Genomic DNA, 12,205 nt, shown 5'->3' on the forward strand with positions numbered 1-12,205 from the left:
TTTATTAGTTCTAGCAATATTTTTTAGCTTAGTGTTTTTTTACATAAAATATCATCTGTGAACAGAGATCATTTTACTTCTTCCTTTCTAACTTGAATGCCTTTGTTTCTTTTTCTTGCCTAATTGCTCTGGCTAGAATATCTTGTACTATGTTGAATAGAAGTAGCAAAAGCAAGCATTCTTGTTCCTGTGCTTAGAGAAAAAGCTTTCAGTCTTTTACCATTGAGTATGATGTTGGCTGTGGGTTTTTCATGTATGGTGTGTGTTTTTTAATGTTGAAGTAGTTTCCTTCTGTTTCTCCTTTGTTGGGTGTTTTTATTATGAAAGGATGTTGACTTTTGTCAAATGCTTTTTCTGCAATAATTGATATTATTATGCAGTTTCTTTTCTTCATTCTGTTAATGTGGTGTATTACATTAACCAGTTTTTGTATGTTGAACCATCATTGCATTTCAGGAATAAATCCCATTTGGTCATGGTGTATAATTCTTCCAATATGCTGCTGAATTTGATTTGCTTGTCTTTTGTTGAGAATTTTTGCATTAATGTTTATAAGAGATAGCAGTCTGTAGTTTTCTTTTCCTGTAGTGTCTTTACCAGGATTTGGCATCAGGATAATGCTGGCTTCAAACAATGAGTTAAGAAATGTTTTATCCTTTTGAGATTTTTGGAAAAGTTTGGAAAGGATTGCTATTAATTCTTCTTAGATGTTTGGTAAACTTCACCAGTGAAGTAGTCAGGTTTGGGGCTTTTCTTTGTCAAGAGACTTTTTTTGTTATTGATATGATCTCCTTATTAGCTATAGATTTAGTCAGATTTTCTATTTCTTCATGATTTAGCTTTGGTAGGTGCTTAATAAAGAATGCTTTCTAGTAGACCCAAAGGTTTAAAAATAATTACTCTCAGGATTAAATGGTGGAATTTTTTGTTTGTTTGTTAATCTCTGTAGATAGGTACTGTTTCTTAGAATTTCTTGATTAACTTTTTAATGACCTTTTAAAATATTATAATTAGTCATTCTAAGACTATCTAAAATCAATATTCTTAGAAAGAATTACCTTTTTCTCTATCAGCAGCATTTAGAAAGACAAATGGGTAGAATGTTCAAACACTTTATTTTGAAGTTGCAGATATAATCTTTTCACTTGCTTATGCTATACCCTGGGTTTTGTCTTCTTAAACAATAATCATTGGAAAGACTGAACTAAACATGGGTATTTTTTTTGTTATGTTGGGCATTATATTTCAGGAGCCGCCTAAAGAAAGACTATGATGATTTCAGAAGACAGCCTGATCATGATAAATTTACTAGAGAACTATGGACTACTGAAGAAGGTGAAGGAGATCCTGGAAAGGAATCTCCTAAAGTTGAAATCAGTAAGTCTATAGACTCAACAGAACCTCTAGATATCCTGGAGAAAGATCACTTTGACTCAGGTAGGCATTAAAAAAAAACACCAATGCATTACACCTCTGTAATTCAGTCCCCATTGTTACTTTCAGAATATGGCTAATTATTATCATGGAATTATAATAAATCAAAGACTGTTACTTCAGTACTAATCAAAGAAATCATAAGTTTAATAATAAAACACTTTTTTTTTTTATTTTTTTCTTTTAAATCAACACTAAAAGCTCAGAGAAGTTTTAGTATATTATATGGAGATAAAATATCATCTGGTTGATGACATGTATTGATTGGGGAAATCTGATGTTTTGAAGGTGTACTATGTCCTTAATAAAAGTTTCTTTGAAGTTACTACATTTCTGGGAGCTTCTGGAGTCAATGCTTGACTCCAAACTATATGTGTGCCACTGCTCATTACAGACCACACAGCCTTGATCTGCACTTCCTTTGAAATAGGTTCAGCCTCTTACCACTGTGTTTGAAGCACTATTTCTGATGTTTACTTTAAATGGGAACTTGGAAAGTCCCTAATACTGTGAAGATTGTTTTTTAATAAGGAATGACCAAGATTGATGGCCTAATGATACCTGAGTGGACACACTTTTCTTATATGAAGACTGGATTAGATTATCTGTAATTCATTTCAGCTCATCAGATTATATTATTATATAAATCTAATTAAATGACTTTCTTTAGTTATATGAGGGTTAGTATGAAAATTTGTGGTTAGAAATGAATTAACCTGTTGTATTTTATGTCTTTAGTAAATTGAAAAAGAGTAACTTCTTATCAACCCAGTTTGACGAGACATGAGCATAAATTTTTTACTTGTAGGGATAATTAAACACCAGTAAAAGCTGGACACTTTTCATCCTTTAGAGTCTCTAAAAATAGATTAGAATGGAGAACCATCTCTTTTTGACATTAATTTTCCTGTGAAGAAGAGAACTAGACTAGATTTCTTTCCAAATCTAAATTCTTAGCCTTTAATTGCTGGCTTGATCTCTTTAAAAGATATAAAATTTCCTTTTGCACTTACATGGTCAGCAGAATTAGAGAAGTTAACCAAAAAGAATTTTCTTGTTAATAATAGGTTGTTCTTGAAAATGTTTATTATATCAAGATTACTATGTCAAAGGTCATCTTACCTTAATTTCCATCAGTGGTGCTGAGACTTTAATCACCTTATAAATTTCTTAATAAATTGTCAGTTCAAAGATTGACTTTTTAAAAAATAATTGGTCTTATTACTATTCACTTGCAATTTATATTAACAAAATGCTTGTTTTATAATTTTCAGATGATACGAAATTGTCAGAAATAGAGTTTCCTATGGCCAGAAGCAAGTTGTTGAAAAAGGAATTGCCTTCTAAAGATATACTGAAGACACTGCCTAAATCACTTAAACGACAGTCCAAACAAACTAGTCATCTGGATGACAGCACAAAAGAACTTTCTCCGAGGAAGAAAGCAAAGTTAAGCACAAATGAGACAACAGTTGAGAATGCAGAAGATGATATGCAGATTGACTATTTGAATGAATCAAAGCATACAGAGCCACTGTTTCCAGAATCATTTGCCTCAGTGGATTCAACACCAGTGTCTACTCTCCAGAAAGGGACCAAACCTATTCAGGCCTTGCTTGCAACAAATATTGGGAACAAAGTGACCTTAACAAATCAACTGCCCCCTTCCACAGGTAAAAGTGCTTCTGTTGTGGAAAAGCCAGTTATATCTCCTCCAGAAGCAAGCCCCATAAAGCCAGCATTGACCTGCCACACCAGTACAAAAGGTCCTTTACAGATGCTATACAAAACGCCCTGTGGCCAGTGGTTGCCCATAGATCTTCATAACAGCTCAGTAAAGATTCAGATGCAACCTATGCTGGATCCTAAGACAGGAGAAAAAATCATGCAGCAGGTCCTCATTCTGCCTAAGAATTTTGTGATTCATCATAAGGAAGGAAAAGCAGTTGCAAAAGAAATACCACCACTTCAACAAAAAGATACAGAACAACATGGTTTATCTTTCCAGCAGACAGCAAATGTAAACTCTTCTTCAGCAACAGTTCTTGTCAAGTCAACAGGAGTTGTTTCTTCTACCCATCTACCTAATGCAGTTTTCAATAAGACGATTACACCTTTGTCAAATGTGAATAGTGCTAGACCACAGCCTTTGTCACCTGTAACCCCCATAAGTAATTTATTACCACCAGTTAAGAATAGCCAGAGTGAGGTAGGAAAAGTCAAAAATGCAGTTTCAGCAACCACATTCCCCCATCCCATTGCTTCACCCACCATTTCTTCCATAGTTCAGCCTCTATTATCAGCAACAACACTAAGTGGATCTACAAATCCTGGTAGCTCCCTCAACAGTTTTGCACAACAAACTTCTGATTCTTCTGAAGCAAAGCAAGAGTTGAAAACGGTGTGTATCAGAGATTCACAGTCAATTCTTGTTAGGACACGAGGTGGGAACACTGGAGTTGTGAAAGTACAAACAAATACAGATCAAAATTCACCCAACAGTTTATCTTCGAGTTCAGTTTTCACTTTTGCTCCTCAGCTTCAGGCATTTCTGGTGCCAAAATCAACAACTTCATCCTCCTCTGCTTTTTCACCAGTAGCTGGAATGACTACTACATCTAGTCTTCCACCTTTTGGCCAAACACCGACTTCTGCTTCCATTCCAGCTGGCTTTAATCCGTCCGTGGGGAAAAATCTCAAACTTACATTAGGACAACCTCTTGTAAGTGGTAATTTGGGCCACATGATAGAGAAGACTTCACACATGCCCTCTTCTCCCTTAAAGTCCTCTATTTCTTCTAGTACTCTGCTATCATCAACAGCAAATAGTTCAGTAAGTGTAATTAGCCTTCCACCAGGAAATTTTGGACAAACCAGTGCAAATGCTAGTCATACTCCAAATAAACAGCAACAAGCAGATTATATCACAAAAAGTTACCCTGTTACAAGATCAGAAGCAACAGTAGCAACAAATGGAGATGTGATCAGTGGGACTACAGTTCAAAAAGTTATGCTGGTATCAGCTCCATCTGTTCTTTCTTCTGGCAGTGGAACTCCAATTAATGTGACACCTGCACCAACACCTACAGGTGTATCTGCCCAGAAATTAGTTTTTATTAATGCTCCAGTTTCCAGTGGCACTTCAACTATTGTGGCAGAACCATTAAAACAAACTCCCCCCTTGAATAAAACATATGTTAAGACTCCAGAGCAGCCTCAGATAGTACTAATTCCATCTACAGTGGGAGCACCAATGAAAATAAATTCATCAACAACTGTGTCTCAGATAAAAGATGTGAAAATTGGACTAAACATAGGTCAAGCAATTGTAAATACTTCAGGGAGTGTGCCAGCTATACCATCAATTAACATACTGCAAAATGTAACCCCAAAAGGAGAAGAAAAAAGTACCAAGGGCTATGTTTTGCCATTGTCGACAAGTGGTAATTCAATTCCAGTAAGCTCAAATTTTGTGAGTCAAAATATTACTCCTGTTAATGAATCAGTGGTTTCTGCAACAAGAGCAGTAAACATGTTTTCAGTAACAGGAGCAAATGTATCTTTAGGTTCTCTTTCAGTGACCTCAACCTCTGCTTCAGTTGGGACACGACCTCCTGTTTTAGTCAGTGGAAATGATACCTCTTCAAGAATTATGCCTATTTTGTCAAATAGACTTTGCACGTCAAATCTCGGAAACACTGTGGCGATATCAACTGTGAAAACAGGACATCTTGCATCATCTGTTCTGATTTCAACTACACAACCAACAGTGTCTCCTAAATGTTTGACATCAGCTTTGCAAATCCCTGTTAATGTTGCCTTGCCTACACCTGTGACTATATCCCCTAAAATCAACACAGTCCCACAAGTGGCAACAGTATCAGGAGCCACACGTTCTGTGTCTCTTTCTAAAAGACAATCTCAGACTTCTGTCCAGTTTCAGTCACCAGGGATTTCAGCTACAGTGCCAACTAATATGAACACAAATAAACCTCAAACTGAATTGCCATCCCTTTCACCGAGTCCAAGTAAAATAGTTAATATTTCCAATGTTGCTTCTCTGCCAAACCAGCCAATATCCCCTGCTTTAGTAAAGTCAACCTCCAGTTACAGTTCTACTCCAGGTGGCTCTGCCATTCATACTGCTACAGCACCATCACATGTAACTAGTGTGGTAGAAAGTCAGTTCAGTGAACCTTGTATTCAGCAAAAAATAGTCATCAACACCAGTACGCCTTTGGCACCTGGTACTCAGATCATGATTAATGGAACCCGGTTTATTGTTCCTCCACAAGGTCTTGGAGCTGGCAGCCATGTTCTCCTTATATCTACTAATCCAAAATATGGACCTCCCTTAGTGCTTAACAGTGGCCAGAGCATTCAGCCTACACCAGTAGATAATCCTGTCCAAAAGACCACACTAGCATCAAATAATTTAAATGGGCAACCTGTAAAACAGTCTCTAAGAACCTCTACAAAAATTGTAAACTCTCTTGGGAATGCAAGTTCTCTACCCACAGTACATACACAACCACAAATCATAAACACAACTGCTCAAGTTTCTGTTCCACCTCCTGTACCAGCAGTGTCATTGACTTCAGTGATTAAGTCTCCTCCAAGTACTCTTTTAGCTAAGACATCTTTGGTTTCTGCCATTTGCTCTAGTAATCCTCCACTGCCAAATCCTTCAGTATTTCATTTGGACACATCAGTCAAAAAATTGTTGGTTAGCCCAGAAGGAGCCGTTTTGAATACCATAAGTACTCCAGCATCTAAGGTTTCTTCACTCTCTTCATCTCTCTCTCAAATTGTTGTATCTGCCAGTCGAAAGCCTGCCTCTGTCTTCCCTGCGTTTCAGTCATCTGGCTTAGAAAAGCCTGACACAGCTGCATCTTGAATTTAGACTAAACGAGCCAGTTTTTAAATAATGGGGCATTGTTTTGATTCCCATATAAATTTGAACTGTTTGTTATACTGTTGAAAACATACTATACATTGTGTGTGTGTGTGTGTGTGTGTGTGTGTGTGTGTGTGTGTGTGTGTGTGTGTGTGTTAATGTATCTTTTCATTAGCTTGCAACAAGGCTTTGTTTTCTTGGGGAGGGAAATACCTGTTCCATTTCACTCATTGGTATATGTTCTCAGAGGTTGTTTGTTTAAAGTAGACAGGCTTTACCTGTCTGTATAACAAATTGAACAAAGTCAAGTTTGACTAGTTTGGAGTAAGCTAGCCTTTTGCGCACTTGCATTGACATGTTTCTTCTTGAATTTGGACTATTGCAGCGTGTATCTACAATATGGTATTCTGTGTCATTAGTGAAATCTTATTTTTGTTTCTGTAAAATATATATATATATTTATGCATTGTGAAAATGCAGCCCATGGTGTAAAATTGTACATATTCCTAAATTCCTAACAACCTGTACTAAACTATATGTACAAAGAACTATGCTGTCTTATTTATGTTTTGTTTACATAATGTATAGTTTTTTAAGTATTTTAGTAATTTTGGACCAGTGAACTGTTAGCAACAATGCAGAAGAATCTGCATGTAATAAACTGAGTTGCTGTATTTGTTTGTTTGAATACCATTTTTTTTAAGTGCGTTCTTATTCCATTGGAAGAATATATGATATAAAATGGAGATAGTCCCTTACAAAAAAGAATTGAGGCTGGGAAATTTGAATTAATAACTAGCATTTGTACCGGCTTTACAGTTTATAAACTGTACTTTCACATCTCATTTCATTTTCACAGTATTTTTGAGAAGGTTAAGTGATGTGTCCAAAGTCACCCAGCTAATGGGTGGTAGAGCCAATATTTGGACATGATGCTTTACATTCTTTTTCCATGATTTTACACTATTTCTCTTATAAAATTTTACTCTAGATTTCATTAACTTTTTTCTGTAAGTCCACCACCAAATTCTACATTAACCAAAATAAGTAATCTTTCAGACCAATGTATTTGCTGTCTGTTTATACACCCCAGATATGTTTTTATAAGCTTTTTATTTTTAAATAATTTTAGATTCACAAAAAGTTGCAATGATAGTACAGAGAGGTCCCTTGAACCCTTTACCAAGTTTCCCCCGATAGGTTTATTGAGGTGTTGGTTCATAGTGACTAATTTTCCAATTTGGTATTTTTTAAAACATGATTTTTTAGTTTAGCATAACAAATGTGGACACTTCAATTAGTTGTAAGTACTCTGCTTTTTATTTGTTTTTGTCAATTACAAAGCAGTTACTTAAATTCCATTATAAAGCAATTTTTATGGGTCAGGATATGCCTCATTTTAAATAAAAGATTTTATACTTATTAGATCTTTAGATCCATTATCTTATTTGGGACATTGTATATTCATCCACATTCCATTTATAATAATACTAGAGGCCCAGTGCACGAAAATTCGTGTACTCAAGGGGGTCCCTCAGCCTGGCCTGGACCCTCTCACAATCCGGGACCCCTCAGGTAGGGTCCCTAGGCCTGGCCTGAGATCGGGGCCTGTCGGGGCTTTCCTTCCCCTGGCTGCAGGCAGCTGGCCCCACCCCTGCCACTGCCACTGCTTGCCATCTGTGCAGCGCTGCCCCCCCCCCTCCCCTGCCACCAGTGGCCTCCCTCTGCAGGTGACAGGCTGGGGTGCGATGGCTTGGCTGGTCTGGGCTTCCCTCTTTGCTGGGGGGCGGGGCCAGCCCTGTTAGGGGCCATCTGCCTACCTGATTGCCGCTAACCACTCTCCTGCCTACCTGGTCAGTCCTAACTGCTGGCCTGCCTACCTGATTGCCCCTAACCACTTGCCTGCCTACCTGGTCACCCCTAACCGCTGGTCTGCCTACCTGATCACCCCTGACCACTCTCCTTGCCTGCCTGATTGCCCCAACCGCTTGCTTGGGGGCGGGGCCAGCCTGCGAGGGGCCATGGTAGTCTGGTCTCTGGTCGTTTCCATCATGATGCCTCTGGCTTTTTACTATATAGGATTGTTAAACCTGGGGTTGAAAATGGTAGGGAAGAATAGGCCTACAGACTTCTTTCGAAACTGCATTGAAATTTAGTAGTTATCAAAGTGGGCAGTGAGGATGGATATTCCTGGAAAGTTGCTAAAGGTTCTCAAAAACCTGTATTTGTGTTCTTAGAGCACTTATACCAATCATGTCTATGTTCAACTCTGTAGTCACCTTTCCCTTTCCCTGTCAGTTTAGAAAGACCATGGATTTCAGGGGGGAGTGGGTGATGTTGAAATGCATTGCATTGTACATAGGTGGTCCTCAATAAATGAATGTGTGTATTTAACTTTATTACATATGTTTTTTTTTTAATTTGAGAGAGGGAGAGAAACACCGATGTGAAGAGAAATGTCAATCAGTTGCCTCCTGTCCGGGAACTGAACCCACAACCTGGGTATGTGGCCTGACTGGGATTGGAACCAGTAACCTTTCGGTGCATGGGACAACACTCAACCAACTGAGCCACACCGGCCAGGGCTCTGTACTTAACTTTTAAAGTAAAACCACCCACAACTGTTTATCTTTTGTTGAAAAGAATTATCTAAGCCACTTCCAGAAATAACTGAATTACCTATTGGTCCAATTTTAATCTCGTGAGGGACCTAAATAATTTCTTAACCACTAATTCTTTTCTAACTCCTAAATTCAAAATTCTGATAATGACCTTCGAAGCTCTGTGTGATCTGTTGAACCTTTTAGAGTGAAGTGCTCCGCTCCTCCTCCTCAGGGCTTAAAAGACTCTCCCGTCTTTTAAGTGTCTGCTTACCTCTCCAGCTTCATTTCAACCTACTCTCCTTGCTCAGTGTACTCTAGTTTTTTTGTTTGTTTGATTGGTTTGGTTTGGTTTTTGGTCCTAGAAAGTTTGAGACACCTCAAGGTCTTCCCAGATGTTTTCTTTGACTTAATGTTCCATTATAGGTTGTCATCACATATTACATAACTTCCTCTCTTTACCATACCCCAGTCAGCATCATGATATTGCAGTTACAGATTGAGGTCAAAGATTGAGAAGGACAGATCACTCCTTCACAACTGTAATAAAAGTACTTGTAAGCACTTATGTAATGCCAGCCCTAGCTGATTTGGCTCAGTGGATAGAGCATCGGCCTTCGGACCGAAAGGTCCCGGGTTCGATTCTGGTCAAAGGCACGTACCTCGGTTGCAGGCTCCTCCCCGGCCCAGACCCTGCTTGGGGCTTGTGCAGAAATATTGATGTTCCTCACATCAATATTTCTGTCTTTCCCTCTCTCTTCCACTCTCTAAAAATCAATGGAAAAATATCCTCAGCTGAGGATTAAATACAATGTTTATATGGATCTAATTCTAGAACATCAATGAAATGGGCTAGAATTTTAATAAAACCATCTAGATCCTCAAAACACTATCTTGGGAATTAATGATTCCATTAAACTTCAATTTGAGCAACTGAAGCAACAAGGAAGTAAAAAACTGAAAGAAGAATTATCTAAAAATTATTTTTAAAAAGAAAACACGTCCTTCTTTAGAAATTGAGTTGGCTGCTGTAAACCGGAATCAAACCTGCAGATGACTCAGATACCTGAGTCCTCACAGCTTAACCTCTCCTCCTCTGGGGACCGGATGACTTGACTTAGGGAGTGACCTGATACTTCCTGGCTTCTGCCCAGGGCTGCATGTGGGACAGTGGGGCCACTTGGGGAAAGCTGGAATTTAAACTTCTCCAGCCAATATTTTGTCTGTTGTGATCATTTTCTTTTCTTGGCTCAGTGAGCTTTCTCTCCGCCAGGCTGCCCTCCACTTTTCTTGAGCGTTTTTCTCATGGGAGGCAATCCAGCTGATCTCAAAGGAAGTGCTTCTTTCCAACTGTCAGAGCCATCTTCTTGTAGGAGCCGTGCTTCTAATGTATATGACTAGTATTTTCGGACACTTCAGGAAGTTTCTTCCAGATTGCTAAGCAGTAAATTCTTTCCTCCATTGATTTTTTGCAAATCTGCATTGCACATGTTGTTGACTAGTCCTGCAAGCCGTATTTGAAGTTTTAGCTGAAGTTTTTGAGTCTCACTTTCAAACTATTTTCAGACTGCAAAGATGTTTGCTCAGTTTGGACACCATTCATTTGAACTGTAAGTGATTTGTTAATTTAAATGTCTTCACTTCAATTTTTAAATAGTCCTTAATCTTTCTCCTTCAGGTCTTTTTAAAGAAACACTTAACGGGATTGGTATATTCCTTCAAATTTGACGTCTCATTGACAGTAGAGGGGTTCTCATTTGTTTAATGTTCTCTGTCTGATTTCAGATAGCCATCAACCATGCAATCGTTTCTGAAGAAAGCAGGCAGACTTATCTTCGTTACCTTTTCAGAGATTTTAATGGGCTCTCTTTATCGTTTAACGCCTCCTTCATTGGTGTTTTCAAGTTGCCAGCTTTTTTTTCTTTTCTTTTTTTTTTTCTCTTTTTCTGTTCCTTCATTTCCCACACTTTCTTTCATCTTACAGCTTCTTGGGGTAGCAGTTTTGGGCATTCTTCAAAATGAGTGTTTTTATCCAAGCCATCCATGATTTCCCTCCGAACTTGCTCTGCATTCCTCAGAGATGATTTTATGATGCTTTGTCATCAGTCACCTGAGATAGAGGAATTTCGATGCATTTTCGGGTAACACTGTCAGTCCTTAAAGCCATGAAATGAAAGTTTAGGGGGCTCCCTGTTTTCTGTCCTTTTTGGAAAAGTTCTGTAATATTCTCAAGTGATAACTAGTTCTGTCCAGATTTATAAGTGCTACCAAACTCAGTATTTATAACTGCAGAGGACTGGTCTCCACTAGAGGGGACGTGGGGCTTCATTGATTTGCCAGCTCCTCACTGACTTTAACCCAGGCAGAGACTATTTTGGCCAGCTCTTTTTCCCTCCTTAAGTTTGCCTGCTCTTTACTCTCTTCGCAATCAGAGAGTCCATATCAGAATCTTATAGGGAAACCCATAGAGACTTGGGCCTTGAATCAAGCATCAGACAACACCTGAGGGCTGATCGGGGGCTAGGAGAAGGAGGGAAGACCAGGTTCTATAAAACAGACTCGCTGCACAAATGGAAAGTGATATTATTTATCCAGCGCATTTGGACACAGAAAACAAGGGTTGCAGCCAGAGGAGATCATCCATGAGCTCTGGCTACTCTAGTCCTGACCTGGTCCTGCAGGAAACCTAGGAGCTCAAAGCCATGCCATGCCGTTACCCACTCGGCCCACAAGGTATTGTGGGGGGGCACACTGCAGTAGAGGACACCTGTGCGCAGGGCCCTGGGTGAGGCTCATGCTCCTATGTTCAAGTTTCCTTGGGCAGCAGGGAAGCCTAATCCTGCCTGCAGAGGTCACAGGGATCTAGCTCCCCGGGAGGCACCCCTCTAGCCCTCATTTGAGAGTGTTCCATCCAGGTGTGCAGGGGCAGAGCAGTGAAGGGCCTCAACAACGGTATTAACTAACAGCCCTGGATTTCAGTGTCAGATTTGGCAAAGCCGTTAACTGTTCATGGATTTTCTGTGGAGCCCATTTGTCCTCATTCAATCCAAGCATTCCTAGATGAGGGAGACTCTTCTACTGGTGTCTGTGACCCAGGCTCCTCCCATCATGCGACCTTGCAGTCTTCAGCTCCTGGCTCCCAAGGTTGTCCCACAATTGGTCCCCAATCCAGGGAGTCGTTTTCAAAAGTGTGGCTGCCTCTGAGTAGGGGGCAGGGCCTTTTGGCACCCCATACCTATTCCTTGAAACAAAATCTCACTCTTCTAGTTTCTCT

The 12,205-nt window shown here is 39.3% G+C and overlaps 1 protein-coding gene across 1 annotated transcript in view; it reads left to right on the forward strand.

Annotated features, from left to right (window-relative positions):
- KIAA2026 (KIAA2026 ortholog) overlaps positions 1 to 7,005 on the forward strand; it is a 97,925-nt gene extending 90,920 nt beyond the window's left edge. The window contains exons 8-9 of the mRNA XM_054727648.1: positions 1,250 to 1,437; positions 2,709 to 7,005. Coding sequence (XP_054583623.1) covers positions 1,250 to 1,437; positions 2,709 to 6,331 — 3,811 coding nt within the window. The 3' untranslated portion in view covers positions 6,332 to 7,005. The remainder of the gene's footprint in view (positions 1 to 1,249; positions 1,438 to 2,708) is intronic.
- The last annotated feature ends 5,200 nt before the right edge of the window (positions 7,006 to 12,205 follow it).

The sequence above is a fragment of the Eptesicus fuscus genome, chromosome 15 (genome assembly GCF_027574615.1).
Source record: "Eptesicus fuscus isolate TK198812 chromosome 15, DD_ASM_mEF_20220401, whole genome shotgun sequence".
Lineage (NCBI taxonomy): Eukaryota > Metazoa > Chordata > Mammalia > Chiroptera > Vespertilionidae > Eptesicus > Eptesicus fuscus.